Below are 19262 nucleotides of genomic sequence, written 5' to 3' on the forward strand. Positions count from 1 at the left end.
TTAGCAGGAGCTGCTGCGTGAAGATCCTCCCCGGTTCTGTGACCCTGTGAGATCCCTCGGTGTCCTTAGAGTGGGTCTGGGGATTCCTGGAGCAGGGGAGGCTGTCCCAGCTCAGGCAGGTCCTGAGGAGGTGCTGACAGAGCATTATTTGCCTTCCCTTTACCCAGATGTTAATTCAATAGGTGCAGGAAGTGATTTGGCTGCTTTGTTGCAGGCTTTGGCTGTGTGCCTTTCCACAGCAGGTATTTATTTGGCTTGGCAGCTGGAGCAGGAGCGTGCATTCCCTGGCAGCAGGCCCAGGAAAGCCAAATGCCAATTAAAGAGGAGATGTCTCCTTTCAGCAAGTGAGGGCTTCTCCTAACTGCACGAGAATGGCTTTGGAGGATGTGTCCCCGAGACAAGGCTGAGGTGAACTTTTTTCCTGGCCTGGGAACCGTTTAACATGGGCAATCTCTGAAGGGGCAGGGCTTTTTCCTGCAGGGATTTGGTTAGGAATGAATTAGGTTGTGATTTGTAAAATGTGGTGTCACTGCTACCTACTAGTGTCTGCAGTCAGGGGGTGTGTCCTGCTGCTACCCTCTCTTAGTTTTATCATTACATTACCTTTTTTACCTCTACCAATCCTATGTTTTGTAGTATTTCCTGGCTATAAGGGGAATAAAAAACCCAATCTAAGCCCCCAAATCAACTTCCCCCTAAACCTGGATTAAGACAATTTTAATCCAACTAAGTTTTCAGATTCAGTGGAGCTGAGTAATTTTTGAGGGCGTGCTTTGGATAGTTGTGGTCTTTTGGTTAAAGTGCTGAAATCAGTTGAGAAAACAGTGACATGAGATGGGTGAACCACAAGAAAATGGGAACACTCATTGGAATCATCACAAAATCTTTGCATCTTTCTCTCATGACATCCCCACTTTAATCCTGTCCGTTACTTTCGTTGCTTGTGTTGCAAGGAAGGAAAAGCGAAGTCATACTTGGCTTACACCCTAGAAGATACTAAAGCTGCCATCCCAGGGAATTCTGTCTTACAGCTCTTTGAGTGCCACGTGCGGGGTCAACCTTTGGAGTCTGTGGTAAAATAAACTCCATTGTTCCTGGCAACAAAAAATGCCTGCTCTTTGTTGAAAGGAAGGCAAAATGACAGCGGTAAGTTGGCTGAATTCACAGTGAATACACAAAACAGTGAGAGGGCCACATATCCTTTCAGCCTGTTTCAGGATGTGTTTCGGGAGGGAGGTATTTGGAGGAAACTCATCAATAACATTTTTGATGAATGTGATCACCAGTGAGGACAGAGTGGATGGTTACAGCCCCCATTATCTTGTGTTTCTCTGTTGATTTCCCTCCTTTTTTAAATTTTCAGCTTGTGGGACTCCAGGTTGCCTCAAAACACACAAGGTACAGGAATATGTCAAGACACTGTTTTAAAAGTTATGGCAGCTAACATGAGCACAGCATTTTTTCTTTCCTAAAATTGCTAGTGAATGCCCATCAGGAGTACGTTGAGGTGGTAGGAGACTAAACATACTAGAGGCTTTCTCTAGAAAATAAGCTCCTGAAAAGAGGAACATTTGATTCCATTTTAATTCTGCTTTTTTACCTTTGGTTTTCTGCTAAACATTAGAAAATTCCCATAAAATAAATATGATCAGGACATTGACTGAAAAATGTGTTTCACTTTTCTCCAAATACTGTTCTGCTGTGAGCTAAGAGTTGTTTAATCTAGGTAAAGTTTGCCATTAGCATCTGAATATATACTTGAATTTGCAAAATCATATGTATTCTAATGAAGTTTTTTGTTTTGTTCAAATCCTCATTTTTAAGGGGAGTGCTGTTCCATCAAGCACACTTTCTATCTGGGTGGCCCTGGCTTGTGTTCCTGGTACCCACCATTTGGAACAAATTCTTCAGGGTACTTCTCATGCATTCTCTTCTTATTCTTTCTTTTAATAGTCATTTTAATATCAGAAGACATTACATGCTCTCCTTCATCCTTTCCTCCAAGCAGGAATAATATTGTGAGAATTTTTTAACGGGGAAATGACTGTAGGGTTTGGCCTACCAACAGGTCAGATGTGTGCAGATGGATTGACAGCTCTTTCCCATGTTCCTTAGTCAATTGAGTCTCCTGCTGACTTTGGGGAAAGATTTGGCTATGCAAAAACCACTTGGGGTGTTTTTGGTGTTAGGAGGAGTGGATGAAGCTGCAGTGTTCAGTATGAACCAGCTACAACAAAACCTGGTTTTTTTGGCTCTTTTTATTAAACTTGTGTTCAAGGTAAGCAATGCCTACGTAAATTGCTTCTCTTTTGCAGTATGATGGTCATTGCTGTCAGAGATGAAGTTCCAAACAGAAGAAAGCAGAAAATGAGGAGCTGATAGAATTTTGACAGCGGGAATTCAGTAAGTCAGCAAACACATTTTTATTGGCTTGATGACTGGTCTGCTGATGGTGCTGTCTGGCTCAGCCATGTACCAGCCAGGTGGCTCTGCATTCTTTTATTGGTTATTGATAGGTCAAACACAAAGCTTTCAGAGCATCAGATGTTTTGACAAGTCACTTGCTCTTCACTGTTTGTGCTGGGCGACAAAGCCCCTCTCACACGAACATCTGACACCTGCATGGACAAACTCTTAATTAGTTACTGACTTTCAGTTAGAAAACCTTCCCTTTTAACTGCAGTGTAATTGTTTTGTCTGTGCTTGTGTTTTGCCCACACACAGTGGGTCATTCTCATACATTCTTATTCCTTCAAGAAGTTCTGCTTCAAGTAAAAAGAAACACATGTAATCCAGGCTCTCACTATCACATCCAGTCTCACTGTTCATGAAACCTTCCACTAAATCCTTTAGCACAGGCTTCACATAGAAGCGATGAATGTTTCAAGCTTCTGACATTTTATTGACATTTTGGGTTCAATTCTGATTCTCATGTCTGCTTGCAAACTTGAAAAAAGTGTGGTCTCGAAAACAGAAGAGGAGAAGAAGAATCGTCAGTATTTTTGAAGACCCCTTATTTCTGTGCAAGTATACAATATATATCTTTAATAAAAGAACCGGGCTAAGGGGGTGGACTTATTTGCTCTAATGAGCTATAAAGCTTTCATCATTCTGGAAAATAGTTTCAAGGAAAAATAGAAGCTCTCAGGAGTTCAATGTGAATGTTAGTTCAGTGCTTAAAAATTGGTTTTGGAATTCTGGCATTTTGTGTTAGCTGAGTCAGAAAAGCTGCTTAGCTCTCCTTCTCAAAAAATGAAGGCTCATCCAGAGGTAAGTCGGTTAACTGGGTCCAAATATGCCCTCAAAAGAAGCTGCTTGCCTAATGACCTTTTACTTCCACAGATTTTTATAAGGTGTCTAGGTATGAAAAAGTTTTCTGTAAAAGATAAAAAGATTAGATTTTCCCCAGTTCACCTATCTTCCAGTAAGGAGTAGGAGAAATCAACACACTAATACTGGAGTTGCCAACATGAACTTTATCCTTCTGCTAGAGTCCTTGGCTGAGTCCATGGAGATACACACAGGTGGGATCTGGCAAACTGAGTACAAATCTATTTTTCAAAACAAAATTGATCATGTTCCTCATGAATTTGAACTTTGATAGAATAAGATAGCTGGACCTATCAAAGGTTGGTACTTGCTAAAATAAATGGTATTTGTTTAATGGTGCTAAGTTATTCAGCATAGCTGTGTTAAAATCTGCCTGCAGAAGGTTATAGAGATGTCACACTGCTGCCTGTATCATGAAAGGGCAGAGAAAACAGTATCAGTAAGCTTAGTTATACCTGTAATCTTCCAGATTCTTCCACACTGAGAATCTCCCTCCCTAGAAATCCACAGGGATTGTGAAATCATCTGTGCACTGACTGGCACCAATGGTTATTATTAAAAATAATTTAGCTGCAGGTAATATTAAAAATCAATTTTAATTATGGTTTGCAACAACAGTGATCTCAGGCTTATTTCTACAGGTGGCAAAACTCTTGTTTCACTTTGGCACACAGAAACACAATGCCTATTTGCTGACCCCAAAGTTTCCATGGCATATTTGTATAATTTCCAAAGGATCCATTTCCTGTGGAGCCACTCATAATATCCTGTTATAATCAGGAATAAATGCAACGCTTGGAGCAAGTCTGCAATATCAAGACAGTGTTATGTGTAACTTTCCTGGGATTTTCCCAGGAACATTATTATGTGATAAGAACAAAAGAAATGCAATCATTTTAGAATGGGAAGCAATCGATAATCAAAAGCAAATACACCATGGGTCATGCATCTGTCACCTTATACATAACCAGGATGTTTATATTAGTCAATATTCAGCACCAGCAGAGAGGTTGAGGCCAACAAACTAAAGTTTGCATTCTCTGTTCTTCTAAGAGTTAGAAGTATTTTTTCAGGGACTTTCCAGTATTTCTTCCAATGACTTCATCTATAGTTTGCAGCATTTATACATTTGAGAGAAATATACTTTCAGTATTACAAGAACAGTAACACTGAAGTTCAAGGGAACAAATTACAGTTTGTGATTGAAAATGCTTTCGATACAAGAGCAGAACTCCAGCAACCAAGCATGGGAGGGGGAGTTTGAGGATAAGGAAAGGACATTGCTTGGTTGTTTGGTAGTTGCCACTCTCCTCTTGCCCCCCAATCAAATTTTTTGGTGAAAGAAGGAAGTAAAAGTGGTTTGGAAGGAAGGTTAAATAAGGGCCCAAGAGAATAGCTGAGGACAGAAGGAACATGTCTGCTACTTTTCATCGTGAGGAGGGTAGTGAGATGAAAGGAAGGGGATGAATGCACATGGCAGCTGTAAAGTGGAATGGCCTTCTGAGAGTCTTGCAGAAATACAACTTAGATGCTAAATGAAGTGGCCAAGGGGAGCAGAAGCTTTCATGAGATTGGGAAAAGGAGGAGATGAACAAGGACATTTAGTTAACTGCAGTGAAATCCCAGGGTCTGCCTTTCCATTGTGTTGCAAGTGTTCTGGCTCTTAATCACTGCCTGCTCAGCTTCTTGGTATGTTACACAGACGTGCAGATGTACACACACACAAAGACACTTACTGCATAGTCTGCAGGGTTCTAAAGGGTGCCGTTTTCCCCTGGAGCTTCTACATGGTCTGATAACTGAAGGGCCACAGGGCACGTTGTTTAGAGCTGGAGTGGCTGAACTCTGCAGTGGCCTAATCGCTGAAGTAACCAGTGCTACACCCTCCTTTTCTTGAGCTTTCCCCCTAGTCTGACCAGGTAGGTGGGATTATAGAACATGGTGTATCTAGAGGAGTCATGCAGTTCCTAACGAGAGCCTTCATCCTGGTTTGCTGTATTGAAAACTCTTAAGGGGTGAGCAGAAAGGAACAAGTTTATGTAAAGAACCTTAGTGGTTTAGCTTTCTTATAGTCAGTTGGATCAGAAAACAGGTAATTTGCTACTTTCCATTCAGATCACGTAAGATAGACCATGAAGACAAAAAGCAATTTGGATGATGGAATTTTCTCTTACTTTCAGTCCCCAAAAAGGAGAACAAACCCTCCAGCAATTACTGAGTCAATATCCACACCTGTTTTACCATGTCTGAACACAGCTTTCCTAATTGTGTTCTTGCTGGCAGCACACATCATCTTCCAGTGCTCTACTTGTCCCCTAACCTTTCTTCTCTATCTGTACTACCTTTCCCATTTAGTAAATCCTGATCCACATTACAAGAAGAGATTTCTTCGAATTATCAGAGAACTTTATTTTTACTATTTTCTTGCAATAGCCGAGTCCTCCCTCTAACAGCAGCAGGTTACCTAGAATATTTCCCAGCAAGTGAGGACTGGTGATTTCAGTGCTGATGACTGTGCTCTGGATTTTATCTGGATTGTTTTATGCTGCAATTTTTTACACATTAAGATTACAAGCTAACTCTGTGAAAGCTTTTCCAGCTCTACAGACAGCTGATTTTTTTTTAGTTGTTTCTTACTTCAGTTGACTTAAAAATATAGTTAATTTTGCTTCCTAAGGAGTTATATTTTTTATTTACTTTGCTAGTACCTGGAGAAAAATTACATTAAGCCAAAGAATGGTAACAGAAAGAGGGAAACTCAGCTTTTATCTCATTTTCAATAAGAGAACATACCCACTTCAGAAGACAGACTAAGTGGTGTTAACCTTACTTTGCTCTCCTGGCCTTGTAGTGCTTTTATTCAGGGTTATAAAATTAACATGCAGGGACACAACATGGGTCAAGGAGAGGATCAGCATCAATCTTACAGAGAAGGGTCTTCAAGAAGAAGCAAGCCAGAAACAGCTCTCTCTTATTTTACTATCCCAAAACTACCTGGCAAAAATCCTTCTGCTATTGTAAGACTATCTAGATCAGAGGTAACAGTGAAATAAAAGTGTGCATCCCTCAAATGAACAGGTATACTCTAGTGTAAAGTAACAGCCTTTAAACCTGTACCCTTTCTCTCCTGTTCCCATTTCCCTTTCTGACAATCTTTAAAAGAGGCAGGCATCATGTGCTCAGCACTCTGCATTCCAGGGATCAGAATAAGAAGCAGTTGTTACACCAGGGCAAAGGCTTGCTATTTGGGTACCCAAAGTAAAGATCACAAATTCCCCTTTGGATAGTTAAATGGTGGCCTTTGATGTAGTAAAGATTTACAACTCTGGGGCTAATCTGTACATTAGCAGTGCTTAGGTATCGAGGGTAAAATTCTCTTATCTGCAAGGTAGTTAAGGAAGGGGCCTTGGCCTGCAGCCCACCCCTCCCCATGGACTGGGAACAGCCAAAAGAGGAAAGTGAGCCATTTACCCTACCTAAGGATTTGTTAGTGTATTCAGGAATGTCAGGTTACCATGACAGGGGGAGTTATGGTACCATGGACTGAAAGGTTTCATTTCAGTTCCAGAAATCAAGCTGACAAAGATAAAGCAGACTGCTTCCAAATATAGCAAATGAAAATTTAAAACGTCAAACATAACAAATGGATTTCTCATATAAAACTTTTAATAATACATTGTTAGGAGTAATTACATTCACAATCAATTTCTGGGTATGTAAGATGCAATTTTTTGCGTTAGCTGATGGAGTAGCTAATTAGACATACAATCAATTACAGAACAGTGAGATTGTATTTCTTCAGAAATTAATAGTAGGGATGAAAAATCTGGTAGAAGTTAAATAACTTATAATAGTTTTCTTTCTTGCATAGAAACTACTCAATAAATACATTTATAAATACCATGGAAATCACAATATATAAATACCAAACACAGTGTTACACATACAGTTCACAGTCTGGCCACATGCTGACTGTGGTTGAGGAAGCTGTTGTTGACACAACATACTAGTGCACTCCAGGGGAGCAGGAGGATTCATCAGTTTGCTGGTGCAATAGCAAAGATAAACAGTGTGGCAAGTGCATTGCACTTCACCGGTTGTGTTTGGCTGAAGTGGCTGGCAAGGGTTCTCAATCTCCCTCAGCAAACCACTTTTCCTGCAGTGTCAAGGGACAGTGTGTGTCCCACAGACAACTGACCATTGTGAAAGACTTCCTTAAATACATGCAGTTAAATAAATAGTTAAATAAATAGAACTGTCCATAATTAACATTACAACACGCATGCAGGAGGTGGAAGATGGTGCACTGCCTGAACGATGCTCCTCTTGGTGGAGGAGCAGGAACAGTTCCCAGATTTTTTCTGTCCTGGTGTTTCTTAGAGCGGTGAGTCAGAATTTTGTTGAGCCCTGTTAAGAGGTGAGGAAAGAAGATTATTTAAGAGGGTGTTCAAGACAGTTATCACTGCTTAGCATTGCACAAACAGTTAAGGATGAGGGGTCTCTTTCCAATTCTATGTGCTATCTTGAGGGACAGCGAGAATAAAGTAAATGTTTCAAAAGCAATTCCTGAAATCCCAGTGTGTGCGTCTGGTGCCCAGCTGGGAAGCCTCTGCAGCCTGAACTTCTGCACTGACTTGCAGCAAGAACCTCATGAACTCAGAAACAGGAATTTAGTAAGGGGAAGATGATTTTTCTAAAGCCTCATTTTCAAAGGGAGCTGAACTCATCAGTGTTTCTGTCCCTGCAGATGAAGTTGCTGGTACTCAGAGGTTTAGTACTGATGTATCAGCTTGAGCAAGGACCCTGCAGCAGGGTCAGAAAAACTAGGACTAATTCTGTAATTAAGCAGGAAATTTCCCTGTTGTTTAAATGTGATTAAGAAGGAATAGAAAATATCACTAAGAAATCCTACAAATTAGTTTTCTTCTGGGAGTTTTACCTCTCAACTGCCCAAATTGAGAGGGAATGGGACTTACTTGGCCAAAATTGCCTGTACGATCCGCTGTACCCAGAGAGCATTGGGATCCAAGCACACTTCTCTGCCATCCTTCAGAGTAGCTCTGCAAAACAGGGGGTAAAAAAGAGTCAGGAAACTGCTACATGGATTGTTTTACTCACAAAATGTATTCTTGCATTTTTACATTAGATAGTTTAAATTCATCTCGGCCACTGTAGCTTAGATTTGGCCATTTTGTTTTATATGTTCCACAAGTGAAGAGACTAGAACCCTCCATAATTGTGTGAGTCTGTGTGTCTGCTCTGAAAGCAGTTGCATGTTGCCAAAAATCTCTATCAATATATATAGATGCTTGGTTTGGATTTGTTTACATTAGAAAAGTTTCTTACACAATTGAAACCTCCAGTGGTGAAAAAGTGGTTCAGCAGTATAAGGATTTCAACATTTTAATCCCTCCTCTGGGCTATTCAGACCAGGTTAGGTTCGTTGTTTCCCTGAATCTGTGTCTGGGAAGTTAATTTTCCTCATTGAGCCTAATAAATGCAGGATTCAAGCTACGTCATTACCTCGTGTATTAAGAACTGACAAGTCCTTGCAATTCATATTCTACCACTAGAAATATTTAATATGTCCCATGACGGATGAGCAATGATCGGTTCAGGAATACAGGGTCATAGAGATGGTGAAAAATGTGGTGTATCACTTAAAGCTGTCTCTCCCAAAATAATAACCAAATCTGACTAAATCAGGTCAGCCTGCTCACTGTCACACTTGTGAAGCCCCAAAGTCCTGCAGCAGTGGCAGCAGCAGGGTGTATGAAGAGGAAGGAGCCTCTTGCAGAGCTACTTACATGACTTCAACGTTCTGGCAGTGGGGGCCGCTCTGTGTCAGCTTCACATCCTGAATGGATCTCGGAGGGATGAACCCGGCATGAGTGGCTATGCACTGGCACCGGAGCTCGGTTCCCATCCTTGCCACGGCCCTACCTGTGAGCAAAAAGGGCAGATTGGGGTTTAACAGGTGGCCTTATCATAACTATATCAGACATAAAGCAAGGCTGCTCTAGTCTAACAATGTTCTCAATTAAAATACTGCATTTGTCCAAGCCTAAATCCTCAGGGCATGAGTATCAGTAGCTTATTTGTTTCAGAGGAACTGATGCCCAAGCACGTTGGAAACTAAATTAAAACATTTTTTAAAAATGAACCCACATATTTTGTGGTTCCTTGTACTTGACTACACTGTATAGTTAATTGCATTATTTGAATATCTGGTTCAAAAAACTTGGCCACTCTGCAGAAGACAGAGCCTTAGACTTGTTCATTGTTTGGAGGCTTGCCCATGCTTCTCTTCATATTGTTTGCTCTCTGTTTTCCCAACTGCATATTACTTGCTTGAGGCAGGATGGTCACCAAGCAACTAATATGAGATAACTGTTCTCTGTGTGGGAAAGCAGAGAAATATTGGAACACTTCGGAAGATCCTGTCTCTAGCTGCATGCACTTCAAATGAAACATAGGAACAAAGCAAATGCAAGTTGCATCCTTAAAATTTTTCCCACGAGGTGTCAGTAACTTTTCAGTCCAAAGGCTCTCTTTCTGACTGAAGAGAGGTGCTGAAAAGCTCCCAAACTAATTTACTGAGACAAATAGAAAGTTACTCTGCAAGGAGAGGCATCTCAGTAGATGCCTGGACAATGCTACAGCCACGGGGTCCTTGGGAGGCTTCACTTACCTTGAGACACAGCTGCTGAAAGCAGGAAAAGAGCCAGGACAGCCACAAGTTTGCCGTTCATGGTTGGACAGGAGTTTTTCTGTGGGTTGTTCAGCTCTGGTTCTGTGGAGCAGTGAGCTCGTGTCCTGGAGGATTGTTGATGCTGGCTCTGGGAGATCCATCACGCTTATATACAGTTTTGTGCCCAGCCTGTGTGCTCTGCTGGCATGGAGATTGCGTTACAGGAATTTCCCAGATGCAGTAAAAATGAGTCACATGACTGTTGTGAAACTCCTTCCTAGATGACGAGGAATTATTCTACTAAGAATGATATATTAATTTATTAAAATATGTATATAGTAGCCACACATTCCATTTTTTTTTGTAGACTTTTGAGAATTTTGTGCATTTTCTAATGTATACCCTTGTTTAGTAAGATAACTTTAGGATGGTTTTAGTTACATTTATGCTACCACTTTGAATTATTTTCTTCAGTTCCTTAAACTATTCTTTGCAGGGATGCCAGATCTATACTTGATACTGAATTTCTTATCCCCATCTACGATGACAGCTTCTACTCCCCTGATTAAAGCCATTGGAGTGGAAACTGGGTAGTGCTGAAATCACTATAAAGTTTTTTTCACTGGGGTCAGCATTTTACCTCAACACTCTTTTGATGTTAACTAGTTTCATTTTTGTTCTTTTTTTTCCTGTTCGAGTGGCATCTAACAAAGTAAATTCATCACTACTACTCTGTTCAGGAAGGAACTGAGGGTTCAGTATTCAAAGCTGCCTGTGGGAAGCAGATATTGAATTCTGAATGGATTTGAAAATCATTCCTGTGCTTTTCATGTCACACATGTTAATGAATGATAAACAGAGGAAGCTTTATAGGCAAAATAACAGCATGACCTGGTGAACACAACTGCTTTGGTTTCCTCTGTAAGTCCAGATAATTTTTATAACTCCTTTCTGAAGTGTTTTTGCAGTGACAGTAACCTTAGGTCTTAGCAAAGGGAGATAACAGTAGGTATTATGGCACTGTTAGACGTTTCTGTTAGGGAACATTGTTGTGCGAGTGCTGAGTCTTTATTTGCTGTGGCAGGTAGAGACATTGCCTCTTGAGGGAGACAAGTCCAAGGGAAGATGGGCTCAAACGCTGATCCGTTGCTTAAATTAAGATTTGGGGTTTTTAACCCAGCTGGAGTGTGTGTGATTGCAAGAAACTGTTCGGTTTTGGTGCTGTAAAAACACTGTCCTTCTGTCATGATGACTTCTGCTGCTTCTCATCTCCACCCTCACAGCTTTGTGGGTTTGGGATCTGTGGATTGATAGAGGCACTTCTCTCCAACTCTGAGAAGTTCATAAAAACTCAATCATCTTTAGTAGGTAAAGCATTATAATTTATTTCTAGTAAGAATTGAAAGATTTCTTATGGTTTACTGTGATACACTTGTCATTAACTAGATAAAAGGAACTCTGCAATGAAAATTCATTTGTTTCCCATTACTATGTCAGCCATCCCAGGAAAAGATCCAGCAGCTTTGTCTCTTCTACTTCTTACTGAGTATTGCATTGACCAAAGATTCTGATTCTGACCCCTGAGGGTGCTCTTCCTTAGCTGTGTCTCTTAGAGATCTTCACTGGAAAATACATTTAGTTCTCTGAAGGTGTGAAACAGAAGAGGGTTTTGCCAGGAACTAAGGTTTATGTTTTATTACTTATATTGTATTATGATGTTTATGTTATATTAATGTGTGGTTTCACTAGCATCAGATTGTAGATGTTGGAGTTTTAGCCAGTTTACTTGAAACAAGGCTTTGCTGATTTTTTTCTTTTGGCTTCTTATCTCTGTGTCTCACACATGTATGCACACACACAGAGGTTAATTAACATTCGATTAGGGGTCCCACTTTTCTATTATTTGCAGCCTTATTGTCTAATTTTGGTGCATACTCAAATGTTATCAATACTTGGGGGAAAAAAAGGAGAATTCCCCTTCAAATCCCCAAGGGAACTCAGTGAGTGCTTGTCCTCCTTACCGCCACACTCAGCTATTTCCTGCGTGTGGCAGTAATGGATCTGCAGAAATCCCCAGGTCAGAAGTGAAGCCAAAAGAGCCTGCTCCACCTATGCTTAGCCCTGCCCCCAAGCCAAGAGTATCTATCTAAAATAGCAGGATGTTTGTAATGAAATGTAAATCCACTATGTTTTCTGAGAGCTGAAGCATCTCCTCTCCCTCCACTTTTTTGCTGATGTTGCGGTTTCATTGGGATTATGTGAAGGGGTGTAAGAGACAATAGTGGCATGAAAAGGTTGAGGCTTGAGATCAAGCCTGAAGGCCAGTCACTTCTAATGTGCATTCCTGGGAGTGCCATGTTTCACCCAAGTTCTCCCTACATCCCTGCAACACTTTGCCCGGGATCTTATCCAGGCTTCTGCCATGGGAACTGCAAATCCAGTACTGGATTTTGGCAGCGTGTGTTTCCCTGCCAGCCATCAGGGATGACTGATGCAAATGGAATTGGTGCTCCTTTTGAAGGATCACGTCACTGAGTGAGTTGATACTGCTGCGAGCAGAGACCTTCCATGCTAAACCCTGTTAAAACCACACTGGCAGTGAACAAAACAACACTTATGCAATAGTCTGATTGCTGAAACTGCTGAAAAGGAAGTAAATACCTCCCTTGCCTGTGTTCTAAGGCAGGATATAGGATGAGTTCTCTATGTTGCAGGATGGAAACTAGTGGTTTTTCATGACTCATCACCTTGTCTACTGAGCACAAAAGTCAAAAGGCTGTATTTTAGGATCTTGATTGGGATCTTTGCATGTAGTAAAGCACACCCCACACAAGGGGATTCAGGTCTTTTTCAGTGACCAAGACCATCACTAGGGATGCAGTAAAGCTGAGCCTTGGTCTCTTGTTGGTTTGAGTAGCTGCAGTTCCAGAGGAATACTCCAGTTCCTGGGCTGGTAAAGTTACTCTAAGAAAATTAAGAATCTATCTTGTTTTAGACAAATTCCAACCTCTCACTTGAGAAGTTGTGCACACAAGACCCCAAGGCCCAGGAGGCAAAGTTTTTGCTGGAATGAGGGTTCAACCTGTGCAAGCTGAGCTTGTGCAAGGTGAGTGTCAACTCCTGGCTCCTATGTGTCCTCTCTACCAGCTACTCTTGTTCCCCAAGGAAAAAATCTCACTCTGTCTTCTGAAACCACCTCCTTTGCTCTGCAAAGGGCTTGGTATTCGCCTGCCATTCCACTTGAGCTGCAGAAAGCTGAGGGGACAAATACAGGAGCTAGGAAATAATCCCTTCTGCTGCTCAGAAGCTGGACACAATGTTGTGCAAACACTCCTGGAAATTTACAGTGAGGCAGAGCTTAGGGAAAGGTACGTAAAAAGCAAAATATCTGCTAGTCATCCGGGCTTTGACTTGCTACGAGAGGAAGTGATAGCAAGGAAAGGAGAAAGGCTTAGGTCAGCTTGTGGGATTTTTCAAACTTCCATGTCTAAATATAGATGGTTATGTAGCCTTAGTCAGGCTTTTCAACTGATTGCCTTTTAATTTATGTTTTTATAAATACAGTGTATAATTATATATTCATATGATTGCATACTTATTTATTATATATATTTCAGCTCAGTTTGAAAACAGTCAGTTCTGACTTGTAGCTTTCACTTAAAAATTTTTTGTGGATTAAATGAAATGTTTCATTTGATGCAATTCAATATGAGAAGTCATTGCAAATGTTAATATGAGGCATCTAGTAATATTGAAAATTATACATTAGTATTCATTGTAGAATTAACATAAAATATTAGTAAATATCAATAAATTCATATTAATATAAATTTTATCTACCTGGTATTAACAGAAAAGATACTAAGTCCACCTAGGGAATTGTTAGGCACCAGCAACTGGGCTTTACTTGCCAGAGGAAGGCTGCATTTATTGCTTAATTGCATTTGCCTTTCATGAGTTTGGCCGGAAGCATTTTCTGACTGTGCAAGTAAGATCTGGCAGCGGCGGGAGGAAACGCATGGCGAGTTTTAAGAAGTTCATGCCAGGAACTTTTGATTAAGTTAGAAGCGGTCAGTGACCATAACACACGTCACACGTTCGTGTCTGACTCTTGTAAGTGAGAACTGTCAGAAAAGCTGTAATGTGTAAATCTGCTGATCCACTGCATCTCAAGCTGCTGGACGGGTCAAATCTTACTGGTCACCAAAACCTTGAGGGGCAACAGCAGGAAGGAACAGAGGGTGTATTCGGTCAACTTATGGATTCAGATCTCAATCCAGAGTTGCTTTGGTCAAGAGGCCAGTGGGGGTCAAACCCCACCTCCCACCCTGGGGCTCGGGAGATGGAACTCCACGGGGAACTCATGGTATTTTGGAGTCCTCCATTGCTCTCACCATGTATCTCTGGTCTGGTGCCTGCTGCTAGAACCTGCTGTCTCAGAAATTAGATTTATATGGCCAGGCATCATCGATGTGTAGCAAATCACTGAGACAAAACATTTCTAACAGCCTTTTGACTGCAGAAAGAAATTAACAGTGAATCAATGGGAATTGACACTGAAACCAATGTTTAGTCATATAAACATTTCCCTGGACCCTTAAGCAGTAACATAAAATAAATATGAAAGCTGCAAAATCCTTTTGCAAAGCAAAAAAATATGGTCTATTATAGTGTTAGGTAGAGCTAACATGAGACACACACAAAAAAAAGGCCAAATATTTCCTGTTATATTAAAATAAATAATGTGTTCTTTTCTTCAGAAATATGATTTCTAAACTTCTTTTGATATATATGTGTATAGGTGTCTCTCTGCCTGCATCTTTCTGTCTTTAAGTGGAAACTCCAGCCCAATAACTAGAAGTAGCGCAGGTGATGTAGTATCTCTAATTTTAGCAGCTTCCTTGTGAAAACCATGAACTCCTAGTCATCACCCCGAGGCTGGCAGTGACTTGGAACTGCTGATGAGACAATGAAACACCTCGCAGGAGGTAGTTTAGGTGTCAGCCCTTGCTTTCTTACACCTGTGCTGCAGGTACACCGAGTCAAATACTGTTTAGCTAAAGTCACTTAGAAACTCTCTTCATTCCCTGATCTCATATTCCTATTTTACCCCTTAGCACCATCCCAAGATCTCTCTCCCGTGTGCTGCTGGCCAGCCTAGAATGTCTTAGTTTCATAGGAGCTTTGTAATTTTTTCCTATGTCATTCACTTTGGCTACTTCCTGCAGGGAATTTCACCTGGTAGTTTGTCACCTCATCCATGAGTCTCCTGAGGTCTTTCTGCAGTTCTTTATAGTTGAGCCGTGTCTTTCCATCATCATCAGAGAACTTCAACTCATGGCAAGTGACCTTTCCAGACAACTTGTGCAACTGCCAGACCAAATGGGACCCCACATAAAGTGATGTAGGAATCCATGGGTGATGTTCTTTTATTGATAAAAGCTGATCTTTTCATTCTGCACTTCATCTCTTACGTATTCGTTTCCAAGACCTCTTTCTTAGCCTCATTATTTCTAATGTTTGGTGAGGGCTGTGAAAGGATTTCAGAAAGACAATATGACTCTACCTGTGGGGCCTACCACATCTCTAGGCTTGTTGTCAACAACTGTAACAAGTGCATGAAAAATTACTTCCTTCCAAGCTACACAGATACTTCCTTATTATGTGTTTATCCATGTGTTTGCTAATTCCGTTTCTGCTTTAAGTAAGGCCATTTAAGGGTAACTAATTTAATCTTGTTTATTCTCATCCTTACAGCACTAAAACACATTCATTAAGCTTGAATCCTTGATCCATCACAGACAGAAGGTTAGAGATAGACACAGTAAAGGAAATATGGAGATTTAGCAGCTATCTCAGGAAAAGAAAAATAATCAACTCTAGGAATGTAGCAGAGGTGGGGGATCTGTTCCTTGGCATTCTCATCAGCAAGTGTTTCCTCTCATTTCATATCCTTGAAGAACTCCAGGGTGTATTTTTCCTTGACTTCTCTCGCACCGGTGGCTCAGTATTGTCCCTGGCCCTGTAATTAGATGAAGTATAAAGTGAATTCAGAAATTTATTGAAGAAACAATTATTATTAATACAAGCTACAGGGAGAGCAATAAATGCTCATGAGTTGTTAAGGACTTATTTTTACTGTATCAACCAGCTGACATATGTGCAAAGTCAAGAAAAATCTGTGTTCCTCCAAGAACTGCTCCAACAGAAAGGACTTTGCACATGCCTTTGTGCAAAGTAGGGATTTGACTGTGCCTGTTTACAGCAGTGAAAGCTCTTGGAAATGCCAGCTGCATGTCTGAATTATACCCAGAAAGAGGAAGGGAGTCTTTCAGAGTTTGATTTTTGGAAGTGCCAATCACACCCCAAATGTGCTGTCTCAGCAGAGGTTTAGGGGCATCACAACTGTGGCCTTTTGGGTGGCTTAATACAACAGAAAGATGTCAAAGCTAGGACAATATTTTACTCCTCAGGCATGTAGAAGTATTGATTTAGAGAGAACTGTGGGAAAGAAATACTAATGCCTGAAGAGGGTGAACATTTACATGCCAAGAAATTAAATGTGCCTTCTAAAACTAGCTCTTCACTGAAGGTGTTCTGGTAAAGGAAGCAGCTTACCTGGCCAGCAGAGCCTTTACAGTGAGCCGGACCCAGGGCGCAGTGGGTTCCAAACACACTTCCCTGCCGTCCTTCAGTGTAGCTCTGCCCAGAGAGAAACAGAGAAGTTAGGGCCAGAGGGGTCCTCCCACCCTCCTAATGGTTGGAAATGTCTCTTAGCCATTTGTCCATTAAGTTACTGAAGGACTTGTTTGGTTTTGTCTTATTTGTTTGGGGTTTTTTATGAATGATGTCAAGATAGGTGTTTATGCTGTAATATTATAATGAGCCAAATGAATTCTCTATTTGATTTCAGTTCTCTCTGGGGCCATAGTTTAGCAGACCTTTCAGGAACTTAATTTTTTGACCAAACCTGGCTGAAATTACGAATTCCTAGTGAGGTGGAGCTGGATGCCACACTGTACTGCAGAGAGGGTATGATTGTATTTGCTTAAGAAACCACAGTGAAAGAGCCCTTCTATTTACTGAATGCATTGGTCCAGTTCGTGTGACCAGTTCCTGGTGTGGTTTTAAATGAAGCTCACTGTATCTTTTACTTTGTGCCCACGTGGAATGTCATCCAAATTCCGCACTCCTCACGCAGGGAGTGTGCACTCTGTGTGCAGTTCTGACACAGGAAATAACTCACAGCCTTTCAAACTTTGCCTCACGCAGACCAAGTCAGTGGAATTCGTTTGAATTCATCTCAAGAGCATCAAGATTGTATCTTTGATTGATTCTTCATTGTCTAAGTTACTAATTGGGTGATACAGCTCTGGATGTGCTGTGGGGATCTAATTCTCTCCTCTGATGTTGGTGATAATTAAGATATGAGCAGAGAGTTTTAAAAAGCTGTCTGGAAGCTGACTGTAACATTGACAGGGAATTAGCTCATTCCTTTGGATAGAGGCCCTAATTCCTGGCACTTGGTTTCTCTGAGGCTTCAGAAGGGAAATATTCCACCCAAAGTACGTAACTGGAGTGAGAAATGCAGATTCAGTTCCTCCTGTTGGAAGCAAGATACTGTTAAGCAAAAGTGCTCACATGATTTCCACATTTTTGCAGTGAGGTCTTCTTTGGCTCAGTCTCACATCCTGAACTGTCTTAGGGGGGATGAACGTGGAATGAGTGCTTATGCACTGGCATTGGGATCCTTTATCGTTGGTCTTCTCCAGGGCCTTACCTGTGGAACAAAACTCACTTATGTCTAAGTACATGAACAGTCTCTTTATTTGCTGCTATGAAGCAATGTGTATTCCCTTCTGCCAGATTTACTCTTGTTCCTCAGCACTCTGATTTGCTGGATACTTGGATAAAATTAACTGCATCTGCACAAAATCAGCAGCCACATTTTTAGGGCTGTTGATGTACAGGTGTATTTGAATTTAAAGCTGGATCTCTGAGTGAAAATACTTAGGTGTTTTCATAGTGCCTTTGTACCTGGCCAGGTTCTACCTAAATTGCATCACTTGAACAAAGTGGGTTAACATCATTAACTGTGTACACATACTGTTTATTAGTTTCTACCATGATCATCTGCTCATGTTCTTTATTCTTTCCTGCAAATGGGACAATTCTTACTCTGAGGAAACACTATCAACAACCTGCCTACCAAAAATAAAATCACAAATAGGAGAAAATTGTTACTTGGAAAAGAAGAGATATATGGACATATTTAGGAAAAAAGGTCCTATCTTAAATCAAACACTTCTTAAAATCTGGAGAAAAGCATATATTATGGCATAGGAATAGACTCATTTCCTGACAGAAAGCATCCTAACAGGTACAAATGATTCCTGTGACTACTGAATGACAGTTTATTGAAGATGCAGAAAGCCATCATGGACATATCTAAGCCCTCTTGCATTTGCATATGTATGTTTATTAATTAGTTACCTGAGTTTTAAGAAATAATTTTCTTACCTTCTGACCCTGCCATTGAGACCAGATAGAGAACCAAAGCGACAGCAACAGATTTGCCATCCATTGCTGTGCAAAGTTTTCTTGACAGATGTCCCACTCTGGTGCTATTTCCCACCAGGTTTTATACCTGAGGCGTGCACTCCCAGCAGCCTGAGTGCTGACCAAATGGGTGCTGCACACACAGGTTTCCTAACACATGAGAGTGTTGCATAAGAAATCCAAATCTCTGTGCAGTCCATTCAATGGCACTTCAAATTTCCCTAACTTTTGCTGCTGTTTATTTTAAATTATTCCTTTAAATTGTGGTTGTTATCCATCATTTGCTGTTTGCACTTCTTCATGGGATATTAGTTTTAATCAGCAATGCTGAGCTTGCACTTGGAAATTTATAGAGCATTGCCAGATGTCCCCCTGAGCCAAAATAAAGGGACTTTTTTCCTCCTCTCTGAATACAGAATTTCTCTTCAGTTCTTTGTGTTACATTTAAGTATCTTGTGCAAAAACTTTCACCCTACATAATTGCAGTAACTTTTCATTCCAGTCTTACTGTATTTTGATATGAATCCAATGAAGTTATTTAGACAGTAACTTATGAAGGCAAGACATACCTAATGTCTATTGTTCTCTGAAAGGATTTTGTAATTTTCAGTGTGGCTAAAGGGATTTAGATGCTTAATTCTGTACTGAAAAGCTTCTCTAATCACTGTGCAGGAAATGATGC

General features: G+C 40.8%; 3 protein-coding genes across 4 annotated transcripts in view; 1 reads left to right on the plus strand and 2 right to left on the minus strand.

Annotated features, from left to right (window-relative positions):
- Window positions 1–19262, plus strand: part of RASSF6 (Ras association domain family member 6) — a 72117-nt gene that overhangs the window by 9732 nt on the left and 43123 nt on the right. For both annotated transcript variants that reach the window (XM_018084651.2, XM_018084652.2), the window contains exon 5: window positions 2316–2403. The gene's annotated coding sequence lies outside the window, so the exon portion shown is untranslated. The remainder of the gene's footprint in view (window positions 1–2315; window positions 2404–19262) is intronic.
- LOC103762611 (interleukin-8) lies at window positions 7222–10141 on the minus strand. The gene is made up of 4 exons (XM_008929288.3): window positions 10022–10141; window positions 9138–9273; window positions 8307–8390; window positions 7222–7737 (listed from the first exon to the last, which is right to left on the minus strand). Exons 1-4 carry the CDS (start codon window positions 10080–10082, stop codon window positions 7707–7709), a joined length of 312 nt encoding a protein of 103 aa, XP_008927536.1. The 5' UTR covers window positions 10083–10141; the 3' UTR covers window positions 7222–7706.
- Window positions 15475–18625, minus strand: LOC103762624 (interleukin-8). The gene is made up of 4 exons (XM_008929302.2): window positions 18542–18625; window positions 17663–17801; window positions 16640–16723; window positions 15475–16043 (listed from the first exon to the last, which is right to left on the minus strand). Exons 1-4 carry the CDS (start codon window positions 18603–18605, stop codon window positions 15968–15970), a joined length of 363 nt encoding a protein of 120 aa, XP_008927550.1. The 5' UTR covers window positions 18606–18625; the 3' UTR covers window positions 15475–15967.

The sequence above is a fragment of the Manacus vitellinus genome, unplaced genomic scaffold (assembly GCF_001715985.3).
Source record: "Manacus vitellinus isolate BGI_N305 unplaced genomic scaffold, ASM171598v3 scaffold_73_pilon, whole genome shotgun sequence".
Lineage (NCBI taxonomy): Eukaryota > Metazoa > Chordata > Aves > Passeriformes > Pipridae > Manacus > Manacus vitellinus.

Excerpts from the sequence above, each read along its gene's own strand:
- LOC103762624 (XM_008929302.2), bottom strand. The coding sequence starts at position 18,605 with ATGGATGGCAAATCTGTTGCTGTCGCTTTGGTTCTCTATCTGGTCTCA. Across the intron at positions 17,802-18,541 it reads CTCAATGGCAGGGTCAGAAG|GTAAGGCCCTGGAGAAGACC; the intron begins GTAAGAAAATTA and ends TTTGTTCCACAG. Across the intron at positions 16,044-16,639 it reads GTAAAGGCTCTGCTGGCCAG|GGCCAGGGACAATACTGAGC; the intron begins GTAAGCTGCTTC and ends ATCTAATTACAG.
- LOC103762611 (XM_008929288.3), bottom strand. The coding sequence starts at position 10,082 with ATGAACGGCAAACTTGTGGCTGTCCTGGCTCTTTTCCTGCTTTCAGCA. Across the intron at positions 9,274-10,021 it reads TTCAGCAGCTGTGTCTCAAG|GTAGGGCCGTGGCAAGGATG; the intron begins GTAAGTGAAGCC and ends TTTTGCTCACAG. Across the intron at positions 8,391-9,137 it reads TGCCAGAACGTTGAAGTCAT|AGCTACTCTGAAGGATGGCA; the intron begins GTAAGTAGCTCT and ends CCTGTTTTGCAG.